Below are 25,807 nucleotides of genomic sequence, written 5' to 3' on the forward strand. Positions count from 1 at the left end.
GTCCACCTTTTGACTTATAAAAACTTTATTCACACGAAACTTGTCATTTTACGCTTCTTTCTTCAAGCATTTAATCTGTATCAGTAGAAAACTTAGTCCCTATACTTGGACTATCAACCATACGTGCGTGTGCACAGGATCGGTTCTCAGTGTGGCAAATGCTAACTGGTATCCATCCTTCAAAACATAAGGGCTGGGTCCAAAAATAAAACTATAAATGTTAACTAGAGCCAACATTAACAAAAACACAAACTGCAGTAACATGAATACGAGAGACAGTGCCATAGCAAACTGGAACCAGAAGCGAGTGGTGTACTTTTAAGATGGGTGGTACACTTTCCTTCAGCGGAGACCTATCTTTGCAATATGATTTTAAATATTTTGCATTCTGTTAATGGGATTCAAGTGTGGGTCTCTGTAGACCATAGCCCAAGTAGCACAGGTAATCGGTGGCTTGAGATCTGGTTAGCTCTGCACATTGCTTTGTTTGAAGAAGTGATAGAATCTTGCAGAGGACCAGAAGTAAGAAGAAGGTTTCTTTTGCAATGTTTATTTGGGGAATGAATTATAGATTTGAGTTAAAAATCAGGGGCGTAGCAGAGGCCCCCGCAGTGCGGGGGTCCGCAGGGTTACTTGTTTTGGGGGTGGGCTCCCTCACCCTATAAGCCATTGAGCAGAAAGACCAATAAATGTCTGTGCGATCAGGGAGATGCTTGGGTCCCTCATCACATCCTGCATGGGGGCCCCATTAGTTTGGATTACGACACTGTTAGAAATGACTGGTGTTTCTCATATTTCTAGCTGGGGTTGTGGCTATTCTTTGTGTTAGAGGCCTTGTGAATAGTATTGTGATACTGGACAAAAGCGAACGTTCAATTTTGGTGTTGCTTAGCTATGGTAAACTTTTTGTTATTCACTGACAGATGCTCGATTGGTTTATGGCATCATTTACCAAGTGCAGTCAGATCTGATGATCACCCATAAAGTCTGGAATTGTGTGCTATTTATTTCCAGTAGTTTAGCTAAAAGGCAAATTTATATGCAGAAAAGTAGTTAGAAGGGTAAAACTTGGGTCACTCTATAAATGATCAAGTGTTTTCCACGCCTCTCCCCCTTCAAGTTATTCTTAAACAGTAGTGCGAGAGGGTGATTATTTAGTTCAAGACTCTAAACGAACAATGAGATTTCTCTTCGCTCCAAGCTCCCGGGTCTCATTCCATGTCCCCATCGGTGCTTTCTACTTCTTGTTTTGATAGAGACATACTTCTGTAGATGTTGCACTTGATTTCAGCTCCAAACCTGGTGGCAGTAAAAAATGATCTTGGATGCAATCTTCAAACCGATGCATTGTGGGGTTTGAAAATATGATTAGGATTCCTCAAAACAGAAAGAAATTTAAACAAAAAAAACTATTTGTAATATCGTCAATCCATTGGAAGATGGCAGCTGAATGTACAGAAGGTCATCTATAACACCACATGCTGCAAATAGGACCTATCTATAAGTGACCTCAATTCGCTTCGAATGTCAAGGTAGCACCAGATCTAGTTGAAGCTGTATTTGTGATTTCAGTACAATCTTTTAATCTTCGTTATGGTTCTATAGTCTACTGTATCACATGCTGCAGATAAGGCATGAGAACCAGAGGAGCCTGATGGTCTTTGTCTAGGAGGATAAGAGGTTTCTCAGAGACATACACTAGGTTGGTTTCTTCCCCTTTAAGCAACTGTATTTTTGTTTCACATGTTTCCACAGTGGTCCTGTAATGTCCCTATTTTGGATTTTACTTTTACTGGGGAGACTAAAAGTCAATCTGTAATTGAATGGTTTCTTCAGCAATTAAATGACTAAAGCCTTCTTCAAATGCCCATGCACTATCGTCATTACTACAGACGATCCCAGTATCTATACAAATGGTTAAATATCATAAACCAATGATAATAGAATCTACATCTTAGAATCAAACAAAAGCTGTACAATTATTGTAAAGCGGTGTACAAATGTGGTGTATCAAAATACTACATATTTTATAATATAACTGGGAATAGTTATTCAACATTTGTTTTTTATGTAAAGTTCTAATTAGCAACACAACCTCATATACACGGAACATGGTCAATTAAGCATAATCACTTTTTATTTATTCTCATTCTACCATAAAGATCTTATAAGTCAAGTAAATCACCAATATTTATGTACATCACATAATAATTTCTTTTTAATTAACCAAACAAAATTGAGATAAATTCATACCTTTTAACAAAATTTAGTAAATACTGAAACATAAAAATATCAATGAGGGTGAGTATTTTATTTTTAATTTGTTTAAAAATAACATGTACCAACTTAATATATTTAAACTATTTTGTTTTTATTTAATACACATTTAATTTGATGTGTTAATGTACTGTAAAGATTTACTGTATTATGCCCAGGTTATTTATGCATATTTTAAATAGATTTTTCATTTATATTATACAATACCATTTTAATTATTTTTTCAAATAATAAACTTTATTAAAATGTTCTTATACTGCCCTATAAAGAGAGCTCCAAAGCAATGGTCGGGATCTCTAAAATACATGAAAAGTTGTTGATGACAAATTTACACTCCTAAATTCTGCTATAGGTGGCTGCATGCCATTATTTGCATAATAAGAGACATGTAAGCTTACACCTGGGTGTAAATCTCTGCCCAGAAATAATGAATGGCAAAAAAAGTGGAGGGTTACACCTAGTGGTGGAATAAAAATACATTTACTTTCACACGACGATTTTGATAACTGGAAGCAGCTGAAATTCCATTAAGAAAGTCCAAGGGAAAGGAGAAATTTCAGAGGGAACTCGACCCGTAAATACTGATTGCTCTTGTAATTCCGAAATACTTAATGGACCTTCAGCTCAAACTCATAATAGGATTGATTTTCCACATCTCTGGAGTTACTGATATCCTCAGTGTCAGTTAATCTTTGAGGGGGGAAATATCAGCCTATTTTCCAAGCTGCTCAAAACAAAAGCTTCGATGTCAAACAAAGTGACAGCTGCACCCCTGAAACTCAAATATCTTGCTCCTTCACCGTTCCTTCTCGTATCTTTTTTGTTATGTGCTCCTGCGTTTTCTCCGCAAACCTTCAGCTAATTGATAACGTCATTGTGCACAGCAGTGAAGATATACAAACAATCATACCTCTTATAGCAGACACCTTGTTGGGATCCAGGGATCTGCGTCCTCTTGCACCGGTCCCCATGGTGCTGCATAGTAATGTCTCCTTTGGAAACAGCATTCGGACCAAATATCGTGCAGCATACTTGGGTTTTGTCTTCTGTCGTGCCTTCATCAAATAGTTTCCAAATACTTGGACATTTCTTTTAGGATCACCAACAAATTCTTTCAAAGGGGTGAATAAGAGAAACAAATTCAAACCAGGGAGCAGATCACACATACTTCTATCAGAATGGTAAACATCTGGCTCTAAGATTGTCACATTGCATTGTTTAGACTTATACAAGCATAGGTATGCTTCTTCTACTTGTAACCAAGATTATACAGTGTTGTGTAGACTATTAGCTCTAATAGTATGGAAGCATTGGCAAAAGGTTTCAAGAAATACGATTTTCAACACTCTATAATATGCAGGCTTAAGGTATAGCTATCTGGACACAAAAACAAAAGAACCACAAGAAAGATGTGGGGGCCTGCCTACTGGTAAAACTACAATTCTCTAGCATCTAGCACACAGACATTGGTAAAACTAGAATAAGGGGCCTGATCTTTCTCACATTGTTTTTATTTACTTGCAGTTTTATACAGTGCAGACAAGATCAAAATGTGGGACAGTTCACTTTACATAGGACCAAAGTACAGGAAGCAAGCAAATCAATACAGGTCATTGTGTGAACAATTTGGTTGTGATGCTAGAAAAAGATGAACTATAAACATAATTGATAAGAGAGTTCCAGTAATATAGAGTCTGAGACCAATATGAATTTATAACACAAAAAATATCAGCTAAATATCAATCCATAATAATGTATTGTACAATTGTAGTATGCATATCAGATTCCCAAACTAGATAAGATCAGTCGTACACCAATGTTATGTTATTACAAATGTGAAGTGCACCACAACGAATAAGTTCCAATATAACTTAGTCCGTCAAATCAGTATGAATCCAAAAATGTTCTTTAATCTTCATATGAATATTGTGAAAACAGCCAACGCGTTTCGTCCAATTTCTGTCAACTTCATTACGGCTGTGAAACATACAAAACATTTAGGGCTACATGCATAAAAGAAAGGAATTGCGATTCCTAAATTGTGATTTTTAAGGAATCGCAAATCCTTATCCATGTAGGAATCGCTAAAAAATAGCAATTCCTACACATTCCTTAACTGCGACTCGCAAATTGGCAGCCGCAATTAAAGAATGACTTCCCATTAATTTCTATAGACCTAGAGGCCCATAGGAATGAATGGGAATTGCATGTGCAATTTGCGAGTACCCAATAGGTACTCGCAAATTGCGCATGCAATTTCAAGGGTGCCAAAAGGACACCCTGTTGCACCCCCGAAATTTTCATGTTACCACATGTTGCGCACACACATGCCCCAAGGGCATGTGTGTGTGGTGTGTGCGTGTGTGTGTGTAACATGGAGCTTTGAAAAATGCACTTTAGTGCATTTTTCAAAGTTTTTGCAAATTACCATCAACATGAAATTGACGGTAATTTGCAATTCCTATTTGCAAAATCGCAATCTTTTTGTTGTTAATGCATTACATTTAAGGAATCGCAATTTGTGATTTCCTAAATGCAATCACAATTTAAGTATTCGCAAATTTATTGATTACTTAAATTGCGATTTTTGCATTTGGGATGATGCATTCCAAATGCAAAAATACCTGTCACATTTAGGGCAACTACCCAATAGATGGGACATTTTCCTTGCTACATCCCAGGTAGCACTTAGCAGAAATGCACATAGCTTCTTAAATATAGAGACGTTATCGTTCAATTGTATTAAGGAGACGGTCACTTAATAGGGAGTCCCAACTTTAGGATTATTATTATTATCTCCAGGCACCATTGCGGGGTTACCAACTAAAAAGGTATCGGGCCTACCCTGGATCCAAGAGGGATCATGCACATGAAAAAAGTAACCGATGATTGTGAACAATAAAGAGCTGATATTCATGACACTAGTCACAGAAGGACACAACTTATATATAAGGTATGTCTCATGGGTTACATTTGCGTGATGTCTCTGAAATAAGATACACTTAAATCACACGCAGCTCAACCTCTAGTTGTCTCACTATCTCTTCACCTTCGTTCTCCCCTTTGATTTAGGTTGTTCAATAACTCAATATGTGTAAATATGTGCATGGGACCGATACCAATGGTTGGACTAAATAAACAAAAAATGAGTCATACGCTGCCCTTTACTAGTTTTAAATAGTATGTCTAGACACCAAGATCAACAAGGATCATTGATATTTTAAGCTTACTACTAATTAAGCCCTTTGTTTCATCTTCTGTTATCACGTTGGTCTTTGATAGTATATACTGTCCCTGTAGGTATATGTGTGAAAATCTAAAATCATCCTGTGATGATTTTTATCAATGTATTGTTTTGTACTCATAAATGTGGTACTGTCAGTCTTTTATATACGTTGTATTATACACTATATGTTTTGTATGTTTCACACCCCCGATGAAGTCCACAGAAGTTGGACGAAACATGTTGGCTGTTTTCACAATATTCATGTAAAGATTAAAGAACATTTTTGCACACATACTGATTGGATGAAGTAAATTATTTTGGAACTTATTCATTGTGGTGCACTTCACAGTTGAGATTGAATCAATTTTGGTCCTTGGGATCACTCTCTGGAAACAGTAGTGGATGTGCACACTATACAGTAACACAATTTGAATTATGGGGATTATTGGGGGAGGTGCGTTCGCTTTATAAGCTTGCTGTTTCGTTTTGGTTGCATGTACATCGATGTTATGTCAATATATGGTATCTTAACATAGCTTATATAGTGCAGTTATCACCCCCGAAGGGGTAACTCGGCAATGAACAAAAGGTACCAAAGAGTATCCTTTCCTTAGCGATCCTGAACATCATATGGTTCAGGTTTAAGCAGTGACATCATCATGATTTAAATGCTGTAATACCATCTAAACATTGCTCCAAGTGAAACTCAAGGGGAAAGCATGAAAAAGCATCTAGCTCCATCACCCATCACCCCAGCACTACAGGCCATGGACTAGCTCCTACTACTGGAAATGTTCAACTTTTGACATTTTTTGCATTGCACAAAAGTCTCCATTCGAAAGATCCTCAGAAGAACTCTGATCCTCTCCTGCTCTACCTACAAACAGAGGTCTAAAAGAACCAGCGTTTCATTAGCCACCCAAAAAGTCACATTCTGGAACTGCTTTGCCTTCCACATAAGATGGTAAGAAGAGTTTCTATGTCTCCCTAGAAAATGGGAAACTCCGCTGTTTATGGGTGCTTACAGACATAGGCTACTTCAATGTTCTCTTTAAATGGTCATCATTGGCATAGTAGCATAGCTGATGGGATCACCTGAACCTCTTCCCACACAACTTATCCAGTAACACCCTATGCCACTATATTCTGAAGCACCAAGGTGTACCTGTAAAGTAGCAGGAGTGCTATGCAAAAACACTACATACATAGGCAAATAAACATAGTCACATTAACCCAATAAATACAATGAGGCACATTAACCCACTTAGCTATCTAATTGGATTGTGACAGCACAAATGGATGGTTGGGTATCTGAGCAGTAACAAGAAAGGAGAAATGTAAAGTACAGAGGTCAGTGTAAATGCAAAACATATATAAATATTGTTAATTTACCCTTTCCCGCCTCGTCTTGCAGGTCTTTCTCGAGGCGTTTGAACACGAGACTCTCCCGGCGAGTATGAAACGGAGGAAATATGTATGATCCTGAAACCGGGGAGGGGGACTCGCATGACCCTTCGTTGTATCGTCCGATCACGATGATCAACACGGACGTGAAGATTTTGTCCAAGCTACTAGCCACACGCTTGGCGCCATATTTCTCACCTGGTCCATGAAGACCAGTGCGGGTTTATTCCAGGGCGCAACACTGCCATGAACCTGCGGCGGTTGAATCACATTATGCATGAGGTACGTGGCAGGGAGGAGCAGATGGTTCTGGTGTCGGTCGACCTCACTAAAGCGTTTGATACAGTCGATTGGGGATATCTACTAGAGGTCCTTCGGGCAGTGGGGTTGGGCCCCAACTTTTGTCGCTGGATTTGCAGCCTATATATGGCCCCTCGCGCCAGGGTGATACTCGGAGCTGCACGATCAGAGGAGTGGCACCTGGGACGGGGTACATGCCAGGGGTGTCCCCTCTCGCCGCTCCTGTTTGCCCTGGCCATAGAGCTCTTTGCTGTCTGAGTCCGAACAGAGATGGCACAGTGGGGTATTACGGTGGGAGGCACATGTAACGTCATCTCTCTATATGCGGATGACGCCTTGTTCTATTTGACAGCTCCACAGGAGGCACTGCTGATATTGCTGCACCACCTGGATCGGTTCGGCGAGGCGTCGGGGTTGAGACCTAACCGCCGCAAGTCTTTGATCTTCCCGCTTGCGGGGTTTGACTCGGTGCCACTGGGAGACTTGCAGGACCTCGGGCTGCGTTGGGAACAGGAGGGATTCCGTTATCTCGGAATACAGGTGGCCCTGACGGACTCACAGCTGCTGGTCCGGAATATGGATCGGATACTCAAGTCCTTACAGCAGTCGGTGTCCTTTTGGAATTCTTTGCCACTTTCTGTGATGAGACGGCTGGCCGTCGCCAAGATGGTAAGGCTTCCCAGGACGCTATATGTCCTCCAGAATTCACTGTGTCCTCTTCCCCCCAGAGTATTTCGCTCTTAACATGCTGCTCACGCGGGCCGGCGCAGCAGGGTAGCACTCCACACTGTCGTTCGCAGCTACGAGGAGGGAGGTCTGGAAGCGCCACGCTTCGACTTATATTATTATGCAGCGCAGCTACAGCCTGCGGCCCGGTGGTTTACAGACCGGGATAACTGGGAGACGCGCCTCTTGGTGGGCAGGGCGGCCATCCAGGGGCTACAGGTAGTGCTGATGCAGGGCAGGGGAGCGGACAAGACTCTTCCTTATGTTGTGCGTCACACGGTGGGCATCTGGCAGCGGTTTGTTAAGAGGGTCTTGCTGAGGGCGCCCTTCCATAGGGAGCTACAGGTCTGGATACTGGCCCCTTTCGTAGCCATGGAGAAACCCATGTCATTCCACTCTTGGCGAGAAGGCGGATGCGGGGTTCTAGATGATCTCTACTCCAACGAGTCCTTCCCGACTTATGAACAGGCGGAGGAGGCCTTTGGCCTTGGGAGAGGGCATTACCTGCACTATCGGGGACTTCAGGATGTGGTGATGGTTACCTGGCATCAGTGCCTGGAAGGACCACCAATGACCCACACCTTAGACATTCTTCTTTCCTCCAGCAGGGGGCGTAAACTAATCTCTCTGCTGTATAACGCTATGAAACAGGACTCCACCCCACCGGTGCCGCCGTCTTGGGTGGCATGGGAGGCGGATCTCTTTACTGTAACAGGGGCAGCGGAAGCGTATAGGTTCCCTTACGGTTCAAATTGATACACTTTAACTTCATACACCGCACCTACCTGACTCCGGGCTCGTTGAAGCGCATCTCTGGGGACAGGGGAGATGGCTGCCCCAGATGTAGTGCAGCGGGAGCGGGCTACTTACACTTAGCCTGGGACTTCCCTTTGATCAGGAGTTTCTGGGCGGGGGTGGTAGATCGTATAGTCGCCACTACAGGCCTTCAGATAGAAATGAACCCCTTGCATTGTTTACTGGCGTTAGTCCCCAAGCCCAAGAAGAGGAAGCTCTCCTATAAACTCTGGATGATACCTGCGTTCCTAAGTGCCATAATGAGGTTGTCGAACTGTGTACATGCGTTGTAGCGATGCCAATTGGGGGGTTTTGTATCTGTTACATACACTGAAAAAATAAAGTAAAAAAAATATATATATATTGTTAATTTGGATTATGACTCTACCTTGGGTTAAGAAGTAAAATCAACTTTTATTTAGGCTAAACAATTATGGATTAAGAAAATTCAGTAGAGTAAAAAACAAGTATTCCTCAAGATCATCTACATCCCTTAAACATCTCCCTATAGGCCATGGTCGACTTCCCCTACCACTTATGAAGAATTTTCACTTCATATTTAAGACACAATTAGAATATGTAAACATGTATATTTTTACAACAGACCTTGAGAAAAATAGCTGTCTTCCAGTGAAAAACTGCAAACCATGTGCCTGCTCCAACTCACCTAAGGAAGGATTGACAGATTCAGAAGAGGAAGGTAGCTCTTGACTGATGGTCACACTTTCCAGGGGAGGAATATAGTTAGTGAGCACTGGTCCTTTATCTCTAAAGTTGGCTTCAGGCGTTGTCTGCTTGATTCAAAAAGATCAAAATACTTTATTGTTAAAAGTACTCAACATGATCTAATATACATCATATTTAGAACAACCATCAAGATCAATTTTAGTACCTGTAAGTTATCACCCGTTGCTCTTGAAGGCATCACAGGTGTACTAACAACCATTGGTGAGAGCCTAGCGGAGCTTTGGGACACTGTTTCCACAAAAGTTGCTTGGATATTTGGGTCAGGAACCCTTTCATCCACTGAGAAGGGTGCATGTAACGAGTGTGTGGAGACGATGGTGGGCAGTGGTGGACTCTGTCTGTGGAGAGTTTGTTGAGGTTCCTGTTGGAGAGGCATTGGGAGAATAGGCTTTAATGTAGGGCTGGCAAGGAGAGGATTCTTTTCCAGTCTAACCCTCACCGTAGAACCGGGCATTCCTTGTGGAGCTGAATAATCCTGCAAGTTGGACTCTCTGTGAAAGGGCTTCTGCAGTTTTAGTTTCATTTTGCCAGGAGGCATATTGAAGGAACTTCTGTGGGAAAAACCAACTGGTCTCTGCAAAGGAGAAGACAATTGTGAAATATTAGTTAAAGTTGCAGTCATTTAATATGCTACCACTAAAGGAAGAAACATATTTGAAAGCTTGGTGTTAGGGTATGCTTTTTTAGCAAATGCATTTGACAGTTATCACGAAACATCAACTGAATGTGTTGAAAAAAAATTCATAATGGCTCAAGACCTGACCATGACATGGCCGAAAGTTTCAGATGGATAAAGTTATCTTTACCGTAACTGAGCTACTCTTACAATTGCCAGTCTGAGGTTATCTCTACAATGTATGAGCAGAACCAGAAACAACTTCTTCTTGGGTTACATACAGAGTTTTGCATACGAGTAGTGGCACCAGAAGGTGATCACCAGGTGCTTTTTGACTAACAGCAGAAGGGTTGTCAGAAGTAAATCATAGAGATTACTCACTCTTACTCCCTGACTGTTTCCTACTTTCAACCTGTACGTAGATTCAATAGCAACTGAAAGTGACAAAGGGAGGATAACACAAGAAGGCATTATCAGGCAGCTAGGTCTTGACAAAGAGTTTTCATATACATTGCTGGATAAATTTAGCATCAATCAGAAGCATTACTGTTGTTTCAGCACATAATGCCATAGAATATGTCTCAGAGAGCTCCTTAACTGGAGAATGTGACCAATTATGCTTTAGCCCAACTCAAGTGTGCCTGACACTGAATGGAGATTGGACTCCGGTGCGGAGTGCAGCAGTTTGTGATGCATGACTTTATCCATATAGTAGTTGACAACCACTTGGCTGTCATAGTTGGTCACAACTGGTGACGTAAGCTGATCTGAATAACAAAGGTCCCTGGTTCAAGGCTGATCTGTGTAGTGTACACTTCATGTAGAATTTACGCAGAATCATCTCATACAAGGGGACTTTTGCATGGAAAGAAAGTTGAAAGAATTATTTCCGGATTCAGGTATTAATACAAAAGCAGTAAAAAGGAAGGCTGTGTTTGATGACCCTCTCTGTGTGAAACATTATTAATGGCTCTGAGGCACAAAGGGCTTGAAGCTTGCTTATGCGTCCCAAGGACTGAAAAAGTAATATTCCATGCAGGACATTTAGATCAAAGAATGGCATTAGCCTGAAAGACTTGTGGATCAGCCAGTTGAGGTATCAGGAGCTGGCAGGGTACACTAGAGCCTCAGGATATCTTGATGGTCTCATTGATCATGGAGAAAGATTTCACGGGCCAGTAATGGTAGGACCCTACGTTTACAAGGTTTGTCCTGCATGTATCCACTTACACCAGTCTCAGCCAGGTGGTGTGGAAAAAACATTACATCATTGTCTGAAAATGTAAGCATTTTAATTGTCTTCAGCAATGTCAAGGGAAAAAGCTTCAGTCATTTGTTCCTACATAGGGTTATGATGGAGGATTATCTGGTAGCTACCAGGACCTCTAAGGTCTCTGATGAAAATTGCAGGTGTTAACATCTCAAATTTTAGGGAACAATGGGCTCAGGCAGAGCGATGGTAGGGAAGGGTGTATGTAGCACCCTCTACTTTTCCATGGACTGGAACTTGCTAATCTGGGTGAGGCAGGAAAGGTCACACTGTTGGTGGAGTAGTTGCAAGCACCACATCTTGCAAGGTCAGCCAACTACACGCCTAGGCTCAGGAGTTGGAGCCCTTTGCTGTCGGATGTACAAGAGGGTGTTGGCTTTGTCTGTGTGGGCCTATACCATCTCAGTACTGGTATGAAGGAATTCATACCCCGAATTCAAGGCCCAAAGGTCTGCTTTCAACTTAGCATTTGAATGAACGAAAAATGGGCACTGCTATTTCTAAACAATTTGAGGATGGGAAAAGTGCACCTAAAGACACACACTAAAGATGACAAGTTGATGCCAAACACTATGGGACACACATAATGACTCATGAAGCCTTGATGAGAAACTGGTATTCTGATCAGCAGGTCACAATGAACGCTTTAATAAGAGATTTTTGAATGCATAGCTTACTGAATATCAAATTCAGTTATGATGGGGAAACTTCTTTCAGACACTCTCAAGCTAGAGGCGATTCTTTTTACCAATTAAAATGCATTTCAAGCTTGAAGGCAAATACTACAAAATGAGCACAAAACTGTTAATGTAGCAGATATTTCAGGTGAAATTAAATATAACGGCTTTAGTTTTTTAAATAACTATTTATAATGTGGGTAAATATAACTCAACTAGGTTTATGGCATGGGTATTTCTCTAGCCCCATGTCTGCTTACAGACAGATTTGGAGTACTATATAGTGCTAAGCAATACATAGGAGTTGGTTGAAGAAGAGATATAAAAGGTGACTAGAGACAGTGTAGGTATAAAATAGATAAGAGACGTCTGAGGCTTTGAGATAGTCCCATTTCAGATCCTGATCATCATAAGGCAGGGTGTAGTCGACCCTGGGCCAAGATCAATGACCAATTCATGTAAACACATTTGTATCTGCGACATTTATATTTTAAGTGACGTAAACTTTAAGGGATACTGTTGGACAAAATATTAAGCACAGCAATACCACTGTCAACAATGGAAATTACTTTAAATAGCACAACAATGTGCCAATGTCATGGGGCAATTTATAGTCCACAGATTAAAATGCCATCAATCACTTTTAACGTTGACAAATTTAAATACTGCTAATAGAAATCTGTTTACAAAATAGGGAAACATAGCTGAGCTGAGAGATCTTGATGCCACTGACAAACATCTGTTTATGTGACAGATAAAGAAATAATAAAAATAGCGTGTCGGTTACTTACAGGTTTGAAAAGGAGTGGCTTCATCCGGACATGCTGCATTTCTGACACTTTTCGCTGAAGTGCATCAAACTTCTTATCAAGTTTCTGTATAGCGTCATACATTGCCTGAAATGTTGAATAACATGTTAATAAAAATGTGCATGTCCCAGACTATACTCAGAACTACTCAGAATTCTGAAAATGACAGAAAGAAAAGACTACTTTTTAAAATCACCTTACAGTCCAAGTACAGAAAATATGTTGGGTAGGACAACTCGCGGGAGCTTAAAACCACTGCCAATTACTTGCACTAGGATATAATTCCTACCAAAACGTTGTTGATAAAGACTGATCAAACTTCAAAATAGGCATCTCATTAATAGATTTTACCAAAAAAGGCCTAGTCATTCAAAGTATGGGTGCTCCATGAGGAGCTGATTATTAGTCCTTTTGTATAGTCAAAACGAAGTTAAGAGAGAGTAAACCATAATAACAGTAATACAACCCAACAAGATTTTGCCAGTTTATGTTTTAATTTACCATTAAAATATTAATTGGTAGTAAAAGGATACAGACAGGTCCGTACAGAAACTAAGAATATTTGTTCATAACTTTAAATCAGTGAGATCATCTTTTGATGTTTGGGTACGGTCTCCTCAAGAGCTTAGGAGAGTGATATTGAAACACTAACGTATTTTTGAGAATAAAGGAAAATAGGTGGCAGCACATAATTCAAGAACACAGCAAAAGGATGGTTAACAATAAAACGCCTACTGCACCCATCTTGTCAACTACACATCCCTTCTTTATTCTCTGGGCACAACTGTGACATTACCAGTATACAAGACTTGTCTAACAGGGCTGCCTTCTGATTTCAACAGAATGAAGTTTTGCAGAGCTAATGCATGTTTTACAGCCCAACCTCTTCCTGCCTTACCCCGCTCTCTACTGAAGGGGAGAAAACAGAAGATTTTTGGCTGGTGTGCGTGTCTGCTTGCTTTTTCATATTTTAAAGGTGGGGCTTAAGAGAAGTGGGAATAACTTGCAGAAATTTATTTTTATTTTTGAAGTGAGTATTGTTAGAACTGGAGGTCTCTAGTTGGCAGAGGTAGGTACCACTGTCCAAATAGAGACCCTTGCTTCTAGTCAGGGTAAGGAGGATACACTCTTTAGATAACCCCTGCTCACCCCCTTGGTAGCTTGGCACGAGTAGTCAGGCTTATCAAAGGCAATGTGCAAAGTATTTGTACCAACAATCACAGTAACACAGTGAAAATACCACAAACTGACTCCACAACAGTTTAGAAAAATAAAGGTATTTTAATCTAAACTACACAAGACCAAAACGACAAAAATCCAACATACACAGTTCAAGAATATGGTTTCAAAATTGTTCTTAAGGTTGCGTTACAATAATCCACAGTTGCTTCACGTTTTAGCCAACAGTACCTTTAGATGCGACAAAAGTTGCAAGTGAAAGCTGCAGCGTTGAAAAGCAAGCGATGTGTCACTCCTAAGACCCTGTGGAGGCGATGCGACAACCCAGCTGGAAGTAGCGGGCGTGTCGCGATGACTCCGGTCTGTATGGGGAGGGATGCTATACCTAGCGTGGATTCCGGTGCGCAGCTTTCAGTGGAAGCGGCTCGCAAAAGGTATGATGCGGCGATCTTCGGGATGGCGATGATCTCAGGTGCGGTAACGATGCGCTGCGTAGGGTCGATCTTCTCCTCTCGCGGCCCCTCGATGCGATGGCTCTGTGACGACTCTCGCAGCGACGTGATGCGGTCTGCAAGCAGGCAGTGCGACGATCTCACCCAGTGACGACAGGCTCTGCGACGATGTTCGCAGGAATGGTTCTTTTCCCGCACCGAAGCGATGCGTTCCGCAAGCGAAGGATGCGTCGGTTCTTGCAGCGTCAACAGGCGCTGCGACGATCTCGATCTTCGCGGCAGCGGGAATTTCCTCGCACTGATGGGGATGCACTCCGCAAGCGAGCGATGCGTGAAGCTTTGCAGAAAGTCTTTAGTATCTTGATTTCCAGCTTCCCAAGCACAGGTACAACGTTCAGAGGCACCACAACTGGCCCAAGCACTCTGGGAAGGACAGAACTCTCTCAGCAGAGTTCAAGGAAGCTGGGGGTGAAGTCCTTTTGTTCCTGGGACTTCTTAACAGGGAGCCAGCTCTTCTCAGGCCCTTGGAGATTCCTTCAAGCAAAGGGACACAGCATAAAGCAAAGTTCTTCCCCTCTTCTTGGCAGCAAAGCAACTGTAGGTCAGTCAACAAACACACAGCAGGACAGTCTTCCTTCTTTAGTCTTCCATCTTTCTCCTTGGCAGAGGTTCCTTCTTGATTCCAGGATGATCTAATGTTCTGCAGTCTGGGGTCCTGTACTTATACCCCTAAAAGTCTTTGTTCCCTTTGTGCAGGAGGGCTCCGAGCCAGGTCTGTACCAGTTCTGGGAGTCCCTTGAAAACTTTGTTTTCCTGGCCTCTCCTTTCCTTTCAGAAAGAGGGGCAGGGTCTTCAGCCGCCCAGCAGGAGGTGGAGACAGCATTGTGGAAGGCAGGCACAGCCCTATTCAGGCCCAGGTGCTACCCCCTCCCACCACTCTAGATGCAGATGGAGCTATTCAGCCCAGGGATGGCCCACTCAGCCTCTGGTAGCCACCCAGCCCCTGTCACTCACAAACCAGACAGTCAATTCACAAACAGGCCAAGGCACAGAGAAAGTTCAGACAAGAGAACAGCCACTGTCTAAAAGTGCTGTTCTCAACCACAGGATTTAAAAAGCACCTTTCCTAAAAGATGTGTTATTAAATTCTGAGTTCAGGGATACCAGATTTGTATGTCCTATCTTGCTCCTATGGAAAGATATGCAGGTAACCATTGTAGCCAGCATTCTCCATGATAGCCTATGGACAAGATAGCCTTACAATAGTGAAGAACGAAAATGGTTGTAATTCACTACCAGAGCATGTCACCTGCACTATTACATGCTCTACCTTTCACATACACTGCACCCTGCCCAAGGGGGTACCTTGGGCCTTCCATAGGGGTGACCAATGAGTACAGAAAAGGAAGGGTTAGACCTGGTCAGTGGGAACACTGACCAGGAGGACATGGCAGTTCACAGACTGCACATAGGCACTGCGGTGGCAGGCCTGAGACACCATTTTAGGACTACTCATGTGGGCGGCACAATCCGTGCTGCAGGCCTACTAGTAGCATTTGTATCACCAGCCCTGGCACACTCAGTGCACTTTACTAGGGACTTCTTGGTGATACAAATACGCCAATCATGGATAACCAATTACAATAATAATTTACACAGGGAGCACTTGCACTTTGACACTGATCGGCAGTGGCAAAGTGCCCAAAGCATCTATACCAGCAAAAACGAAATCCAGCACAGTGTCAAAAATGCAGGAGGCAGAGGCAAAAATACAGGGGAAACCACGCCAAAGATGCCAGGTCTAACAAGTATAGTGTAATGACTAGCTGAAAACAATGGAAATTTCCAGATAGTACTTTAAGGCAAAGCCTCTAGGGAAGTGCAGGAGTGAGAAAGCAGCCAGATGTCTCTCTTGTACCTATGTTAATTGAACTGAAAGAATGTGGAAGAGGGTGTGACAGCAGTAGTAACATTTTATATATCACAAAGTTCTCCCCAAAGTCTCCTTCTAGCCCCTTGCACTGCAGCTGTCCTTGGTCTGTTTAGAAAATTGAAGGAATGCACAAGTGGCATACAACACAATAATGCTTTATCTGTCAACAAATAAGTATTTTCTTCTAGGGAATTCTGTGTTGTCAGAGGTAACTTATTAGTCACTTGATGTGTATAATATATTTGAGAGCATAAACCCATTTGGGAATTCGTAGAAAGAAGAGTAAGAAGTAAAAATTAGGGGAACTTAATTATCCCATTAACTCCACTGAATTGGTGAAAGATTTAAGTGGGTAAAAGATAAAATAATATAATTTGTGGGTTTAAAAATCTGTAAGTTTTCCGCCTAGATCAAGGCTATTTCTTCAATTTTAGAATGCTTTTCTGTCCCTCACCAGTTATGGTGGTTGAAGGTGCTTGCTTCTGTTTCCCGTGTTACTTTGCTGGATTCATTGGTGAGTTATTCCTCCTTGTTTTATCTTCTCATAGAATTGGTTTGCCTATAGAGTCATGAGGTTTAAAAATAATGGGCTACTTAGTTATTTTTTCCGACTGGTTGTCAGGCATGCGAAATTCAATGAGATGAACAACTGTTCCGTGGGACTTTTTTAAAGTTAGAGACCTCTAAATAATTTTGAGGAATCCACAATCTAATTCCAAATTTAAATACTCATCCCTTAATGTAAATTAAGAACAGGAAACACCGGACTATTTGTAGCTTCTGTCAAATACATATATTCAACCAATACATAAGAAATAATGTGTGAAAATGTGTTTATAATGCAGACAAAACGATGCTCCAAAAGTGAATATGTATTTAGAACACATGACATAAGACACTGCATAAATCTCAGTTTTCCAACATCCTTTAAAAGTTAGTAGTAGTTTTTAGGAGGGTGGTACGTGCCTCAGCCCCGTCAAGTTCATCTGAAGCCTGCTAACATTTTGGTAACCAATTTCTGCTAATCTTCCTTGAGTAAGTTTATCAAGCCTTGATTTACCAAAGTTTGGAATACCAGGTTTCCAGTGAATGAGTTGGGGACATTCTCCCCCATTCCAACCCTCTTCCTAGCTCTATCTGCAGCAAATAGCACTGACTATTCAGATTTACCTTGATTGACTATCCTTTCTCCTCTGCAGTGCAAGACCCACACTGTCATGAGTCAGTCCAAGATCCATGAGATAGGGTTGTTTCTGATTAACTACAACACCAGACTTTAGGGCTTAGTTCTGCACAGCATCCCTATCTTATAAATACTTCTGTGTCTTTCAGTCTCATAGGCTAGTCTTTTCCTCTTGCATTATGTAGTTTCACAGACCAGTTTGTGACTTCAGCCTCGGACATGTTCACGGTAACCCGTGTGCACCATGCTCTTAAATCCAGATCCAATGGAAAGAGATTGCCAAGGATCCCTAACTCTCATATCCTAGCAGCAGCTACATGGTCTGAGTACAAGCGATGGCACTGCATCATCCCCCGTGTCCAAAGCAGAATCTCTTGATCTCCTGTTTTTTAGAAGTGCCAAAGGTTCCAGAGCTCCCACAGTCCCTATTGGACTACAACTAAACTAACTACAGAGACTGCCAAAAGTATATATAACTGTGATGAATGTGCATAAATGGTTAAGCATCACTGCACACGCATTAGAGGAAGGCTTCTTGGATATCTGGCAAAGCGCAGCTGCAGTTCCATCTGAAAGAAGAGTACCTCCCAATCACACAGTTTCTTCTCTAAATAACTTCATAGGATTCTGGAACCAGACGATGGACCTTCATTCTTTACTCATCAACAGAGATGTCATCTCGCCATATGTTCAGCTTTCCCGTAATCTGTATGTGTGTGCGTGTGCCTTCTCAGGAGTATGTCTTCCTGCTTATCTCTTGTTATTATTTCCTCTTCCATTACTTCGTCCCTAGCTGGATCATATCAAGATTGTGGAGTGATTCATGCAGGCAGCACTGGCTTACTCTCCTGAATGATATACTATGCTCATCCAGATACATCTTCCATGCTGGCAGACAGCTATAACTTGGCCTCAGACTTTGGCCAAAGAAACTGTGTTTACTTTCCTGCTACTGCCAGGCAACAACAGATTTTATTTCTTTGGGTGCCTTTTGCTCAACCTACTATCTCAGCACCAAATGCAATACCGTCTGCCCAATAGCACAAAAGAGTTTCTGATGTTTCTAAAGGCATTTTCTCCTTCATTCCGCAGAACCATGCACAGAAAGACCAAAAGTCTCAAACTCTACAAAGCTAATATCACCTTGTATCCCCTTAAGGAATTTGCATTGGTCTCAGCCCGCAGGTGCAGGGATCAGGCCCAGTCTTTTATGTAAGAGATAATGGCTTTGCAGAGTTCACTATAGAAATGGTAATACTCACTAACTCACTTCCACACACCTTGTCAACAGAAAGAGCAAGTTCTAGATGCAGCTAGTCAGAGGATATGGTTTTGGAGAATAGTATCTCACTATTACATCATTCTCTAAGAATTCCAGGAGCACTCAAATTGCATATGTGAGAATGGGTGAGGGCTGATAAAAAAACTAAACACCAAGAACATTTTATACAAAAAGACTCAGAATATTCAGATTGTAGTATTTAATGCTTAACATGTTTATTAAAGCCTACAGGATAGCCATAAATATTGCAAGAGTATGAAGAGGAAGGTCTTGCGATTAACATTCTTTGAACAGAGATGATACTTTATTGACCTTGGTAACAGACTGGGGAGAATAAGTATCAACATGTCCATATACAAACAGTACCCATTATCCACATTTTGCATTAGTAGTTATTTGTTTATTAGCAATTTAAGGTAAAACTGATACCTTGTTTGTGTTCCTACATAGTAGAACATTTTAAAGTACATGGAAGACAGAGAGAGAGGTACCAGGTCTTCGGTAAATACATTATAGACGCAGTAAGAAATTTTCAATGTGGGGTCCTAGAGTAGGAGCTAGTACAGGAAACCATTTGAAAGATCTGCGTGAGTAGACTAAGCCTCGGCGTAGTTCGCGTAGTAGCGCTATGTATAGCTATGCAAAGTGGACTTCGCACTACGCGAGCTATGCGTAGCTACGCGAACTGCGTAGTGCACTGTGCAAAATGCTGTTCGCACTGATTGCACAGTGCCGGATGCTTGTCCGCACTGTGCAAACCGCATCTTGCACAGTGCAAGCGGTTGTTTTCTGCCTCTTAAATAGATTTCTACCCGAGCTGCAGCTTTCTCAACATTGACTGGTAGTTTCTCATCGCGAGCGGTCGTGAGCATACTCGACCACTCGCAATGAGAAAATTGACCTCCCGCGATCGGCAACTTGATGTTGCTGATCGCGAACGAGGAAACAGTCTCGCTGGAAACTCAGTTTGCTCGCTCGAGGTCGCCAACTTGATGTTGAGGATCGCAGCAAGCAAAAGATGACCGCTACCCGTGTTTGCACTGTGCTACGTGCAATTCATGTAGTGCGAAGTAGCGCAAAGTTCGCAAACTACGCAAGCGTAGTTTGCTACTTTGCCCAGGGTTAGGGTAGACATGGGTGAGTTTTTGGTTAGTATGTTTCAGTCAATGCGCAGTGTAACAAAAAGAGTTTTCTACTGTTCCATGAATGGAATAAGATTTAGAATACCAGAAATTTGATGGTGAAACAATGCATATAGATTCTTGTTGGCTATTTTCATGTATTTGAAGATGGGAAGTGGGGCTTATGTTTGCTCAGTATTAGATTGTGTTAAGATGGACAGGCCTTTTGTTATATGCAAGTAGAAAAGAAACCTCAGGATTTTGGCTATGGGCTAATTTGTGCCATATTTACAAAACAAGTGGAATATTAAATGAAAACTTGATCCTAAGCAGGTTAGGCTTTAGTGTCTACTCTCATTACCTCTGGCTTGGATGTGTAATTTGAGAGGCACTTTGTCATTTTATGACAATACTGAAGCAATCAGTTAGTGGTTGCTTGTCCTCTGGCCATCTGGTGAGTGCTAGATGGATGTTGACTGCGTACTGAATCAAGAGAGGTTGGCTGCACTACACAGTGCACTCAGTAAGGACACACACATTTTGAAAAAAAAGAACACTGTTTAAATCAGTAATGACAGATCAATAGAGCCTGGGTTGAGTCTTGCAGAAAGAGCGGACTCAAGTTTGCACTTTTCCTGCCAACCCCATAAGGTGCATGAGGATCTGGAGCAGAACCATTTAGTTAATTGGGTCAAAGAGAATTGACAGGTCAAGCTAATCACCCCCACACTCTTAATTGGAAGCTGTTGAGGAGATTGCTCAATATTAAACAGTGTTGGAGCTGCTAGACAACAGCTTCCATAGAATCTTGCATACAATTGACAGGGTGGATATTGGACAGAAACCTATTTTTGAAGGGTCTAATATGGGGTGTTGAGTGCAAGAATGATTACGTTTAAAGAGTTCCACAAAAGTGACATTATTTTGGATATCTGTATAGCTAGGGCATGGAGTGAGGATTTCGCAGACAGGTGGCACAAGAGTCCCAGGCACAGGAAGCAGATTACATGCAAATGAAGGGAATGGGCACCTTTTTGGAAGACTTATAAAGTCATGGGTCTGGCATGTGTTTCATAAGTGGAACTGGATAACGGTAAGTTATCAAGGGTGACTTGTTAGTAGGATTTGGTTATGGGTATTGGTGATCCAGGAGAAGAAGATAAAGAGGATGGTGCTGTATCAGTCAGAAGAGGAAGTGACTATGTCTGTGATACTGCAAAGATTAAAGCATCCCCCTCTTTTTTTATCTTGGCTAAAATTAGGCTGCATTTTTTTTATAGGATATGAAGGATACCGCTATAGCACTGTGCGACAACTGTGGGAAGAAGCATTCCAATTTCTCTCTAAAATGCAGACTATGTGTTTTCCGTTCATTAAGATCAGTGAGGTGTGAGGAAACTAATTTCTGTGCTTATTTGTGGACTTTTTTTATACCATCAGGTTAAGTGCTGTGGATTTGTTTTTGTTGTAAGCCACAAACCTACTCTCTGGCGAGCTGCGATGCTGGGATTGCCTAGATCTCAACTGCGTACGAAAGGGTTTTTAGCAATGAGTGTTTTACTGAAAGTCCATTTGGTGTATGTGGTCTTAGCAAAAGAAGTGTTTAAATCTGGATGCTGAAGAAGTAGGGAATATCGTATTGTTAGACCAGTTGAGGTTCAGGGATACTGCAAAGATTAAAGCATCCCCCTCTTTTTTTATCTTGGCTAAAATTAGGCTGCATTTTTTTTATAGGATATGAAGGATACCGCTATAGCACTGTGCGACAACTGTGGGAAGAAGCATTCCAATTTCTCTCTAAAATGCAGACTATGTGTTTTCCGTTCATTAAGATCAGTGAGGTGTGAGGAAACTAATTTCTGTGCTTATTTGTGGACTTTTTTTATACCATCAGGTTAAGTGCTGTGGATTTGTTTTTGTTGTAAGCCACAAACCTACTCTCTGGCGAGCTGCGATGCTGGGATTGCCTAGATCTCAACTGCGTACGAAAGGGTTTTTAGCAATGAGTGTTTTACTGAAAGTCCATTTGGTGTATGTGGTCTTAGCAAAAGAAGTGTTTAAATCTGGATGCTGAAGAAGTAGGGAATATCGTATTGTTAGACCAGTTGAGGTTCAGGGATGTTGCTTACTAAGACAGCAGCAAGGGAAATTAATTAGAGAATTGGTTTCTAAACTCACTGAAATTTTTAGGTCAAAGGAACAATACAAAGACACTAAAAATTACAAAATTATCTAGTAATAAAGGTAATAGCAGTAAGGTCACTGAAGACAACAGAAGCTATTATTATTCAATTAAATTGTATTTTGTTTTTTTAATCAAATTGCTGTGCTGGACCAGTCAGTATTGGAATCTGCAACCTGTAGGTTACACACACATCTCAAGAGCAAGAGTTTATCTCATTCAGCTATCTCACTGGCACGTGTATTAAGCTGACTGGGTACAGAATTATGTATATTTAGGTGATCATGTAGAGAGCTTAAACTTAAAACATCTCCATACCTGACAATAGTTGAGGACCTCTGCTAGAGTTCTCTGTTGGTCACCACTGTAGGAAGCTTCAGACACAACACTTGCCTATCACAAAGAGAAAGTCAAGCACAAATTAAATACGGATTTATACAAAAGAAATAGAAGTTAAAATTCTTACACAATGCTGGCACAAAAATGCACTTCCATATTCAAAGTGCTTATTTGTTATGAAGAGCACCATGTTCTCCATGAACTCTAGTACATACAATTGTATTTGCATCACTTACCACATTACCCAACAGTGCAGCATAATTTGTAAATTTAAGATTAAAATGTTTCTTGCTCAAACTGATCAAAGGTTATTAAAGTTGCTGCACACGCAGCTTGGATATCCCAAGGTTAGCTTGTATTTTTCTTACTTTGAATAAACTTAGTTTGTTTGACAATCCATTATCTATATGTAAGGCTGGAAAGATCAGTATGAAACAATTGTTTCTGCATAAATGTTGTGCGGAAAGGGGAGGTCTTGAACTGAGAAAACCACTCGTTCAGAACTATTCTGTTTTGAAAACCAATGTTGGTCCAGAGCCTTATTTAACATATGAGACCAACAATTGAGTTCTACTGACAAAATTCCGGACGGGCATTATATGTCATATGTTGTGTTTTCCGCAAAATTATTATGGCAGTTTAACAGACAAGGAATGTGCCTGTGACAATGTTTCCACCCATTATTTATTGCACTTTATATTTTGCACACTGTATAAATCTTTTAGGTCTTGCTGTTTACACGTCTTTTTTAAATCCCACAATTGTAAACAATGTAGGGTCGCCCTCAGGTTTTTACAATTGCTGCCAAGTAGTGATGTTTGTTTTAAAGACAGCAGTAGGTGTTTTTTACCGGAAAAGTCTTGGTTTTTAATCTATGTATTTTTATACTGTTATTTCTGATTGTCATATATGTTCTCAGACTTTTTATGTGTACCTTTTATGATTGTCTTTAAAATTCGATTCAAGAGAGTTTTGAGTCTGTTTAGTCACCTGTCAAATGTTGATTGTTGAGATAAGGCATCAAAAGGGCGGTCAATTTACCATGAAGAGGATAAAACATTGTCTTAAATTGTCAAAATAGTGACATGAGAACGCTTCAACACATACTGCAAAATGCTGCATGCTCTACCTCATCTTGCACCATTTGGTCAGACATGAGTCATTCATTTCATGAAGCTTTATTCGGTTCATATTGTACAATGACCATTAAAGCACATAAGGAACATGCATAATACAATACAATACAGTTAAAAGGTGCATGATAAAATACAATACAGGTTAAAAAAGAATTAGGGCCCGATGTAGGTGAAAAAGATTTACCGATTTTCAATTACCGAATTTTACCGATTCGGTAATTAAAAATCGGTAAATCTATGGGGTGGACATGTAGGTATTCCAGATGTGCTGGAATACCGAATCGGATGATTTCTGTATTTACCGAATCGGTAAATACCGAATTTCACATGGGTGCAGGGGGTGTCACTTTGACACCCTCTGGCACCCCCAAAACAGGCTTGGGTGCAATGTGGCAGGCATACATGCCCTAAGGTCTGCCTGTCAATTGGCATAGGTGTGCATGCACACATGTGCATGCACACCGGAATCGGTATTTTACCATCAAATTGGATTTGATGGTAAAATACCGATTCGGTAAGGCCTTTGGGACTCTGAAGAGTCCCACCTACATCTGGGTGGGTCACATTCGGTAAATTTACCGATTTTTTATTTTTCCTGAATCGGTATAATTACCAAATCGGTAATTTTACCGATTCGGTAAAATAATGCCCCCTACATAGCGATCACCTATTTACCGATCGGTAACGGCCGAAAATACCGATTTCCGGCCGTTACTGACCGACCTACATCTGGTCCTAAATATTTAAAATAACATACTATTTCTCATCTGAACTGATTTGGAAATAAAAGTGGCAATATAAAAACATTTGTCCGGAGAATTCATATTTTAAATTAGCTTCATCGCATCCTCCACATTTCCGACACCATATTTTACAAAAATCGGTTTCAAGTAGGCCACCCTAACATTCAAAAAGAGAGTGCAAATTAGCATAAACTGCAGGGTACTTTGTTTGGAATGCCCATCACATAGGCACGGCCCAACGGGTTGCTTCTTAGGTTGGGGAAAGGCCACCAGAACGTGAGCCGTACCGAATCTTAGTCTGGTTAAAACAAACCTATGTGCAGGTCTAGTTACCATACTCAGGTATAGCTGTGGTACATCACCTTCTATGTATTTATTATAAAGACAGGCTGTAGTAAGGCGACAGTTAGCTTCCAGATGTTTCTGTGATCTGTACTGCATAAAGATGTTTTTCATGTCTGCTTTAGGGATATTCCCTGCAGAACACGGTTCAGCCAGTACATTGAGCCCAAAAATATCCCAGAAGCTGTCTAAAACATACTTAAGCCAGGGTATCTTGGTATAGTTGTGTAGGTCAAAGCAATCCTTAATGACGCTTTGATTAAAGGCTGTTTCATCCTTCCCCCAAATCGCACGCCATATCATCAGTGGTCTCAACGAAATGAGGTCACCTAAATAGGCGACACCCAGTTCTCTGTGGGTCAATTCGTTTGGGGTTGAGGTAGGTAGGCAAAGAAGTTTTTTGAGGAAGTTATTTTCTTCTCGTTGCACAACATCTGCATTAGTATAACCCCATATCCCAGCACCATATAATGCAATTGAGACGCTCCTGGCCTTGTAAATTGACATCATGTCCCTAATCCGTCTATCGCCGATCTTAGAGGCGAATTTAAAGATACCATGGGCACTCTTTACCGTTTTTGTCCTAACATTTGAAAGTTCATGAGACCAACTATTATTATGCGTAAAGGTAACACCCAAGTAGCAAAATGTTTCCACCTGCTGCACTTTCAACCCTTCAATAAAAAAGGCGTGCCTTTTATTACTTTTAGCCCCACAAGTCATAACAAGAGTTTTACTCTTGTTAATCAACAACTTTCTTTCACTAATAAAATCAGAAAACTTAACCATCAGGCGCTGTAGACCTATAGGGGTCCTCGAGAGAAGCACAGCGTCATCTGCGTAAAGCAGTACTGGCACGCCTGATCCATTAACCCGTGGGACGTCTGCTTGGATTTTTTTCAGGACAGCATCCATGGCGTTAACAAAAAGGGTAAACAACAAGGGGGCAAGGACACAACCCTGCAGAATACCATGTTTTACGTTAAAATTTGGGGTGCACTCTCCGTTTACCCCGTAGCGCACACACGTTTGCATCTTTTCGTAAAATCTAGCTAAGAAAAAGATAAT

At 41.2% G+C, this 25,807-nt stretch overlaps 1 protein-coding gene across 3 annotated transcripts in view; it reads right to left on the bottom strand.

The window, feature by feature from the left end:
- Positions 1-25,807, bottom strand: part of BEND2 (BEN domain containing 2) — a 216,909-nt gene that overhangs the window by 60,199 nt on the left and 130,903 nt on the right. Inside the window, exons 5-9 of one of the 3 annotated variants that reach the window (XM_086949801.1) lie at positions 22,498-22,572; positions 12,830-12,934; positions 9,621-10,049; positions 9,396-9,519; positions 3,188-3,388 (exon numbers count right to left, since the gene is read on the bottom strand). In XM_086949801.1, coding sequence (XP_086805927.1) covers positions 3,188-3,388; positions 9,396-9,519; positions 9,621-10,049; positions 12,830-12,934; positions 22,498-22,572 — 934 coding nt within the window. Of the gene's footprint in view, positions 1-3,187; positions 3,389-9,395; positions 9,523-9,620; positions 10,050-12,829; positions 12,935-22,497; positions 22,573-25,807 lie in introns of all 3 variants that reach the window. The other 2 variants (XM_086949800.1, XM_086949802.1) reach the window with 2 other exon arrangements.

Source organism: Lissotriton vulgaris, unplaced genomic scaffold, assembly GCF_964263255.1.
Source record: "Lissotriton vulgaris unplaced genomic scaffold, aLisVul1.2 SCAFFOLD_370, whole genome shotgun sequence".
Classification (NCBI taxonomy): domain Eukaryota; kingdom Metazoa; phylum Chordata; class Amphibia; order Caudata; family Salamandridae; genus Lissotriton; species Lissotriton vulgaris.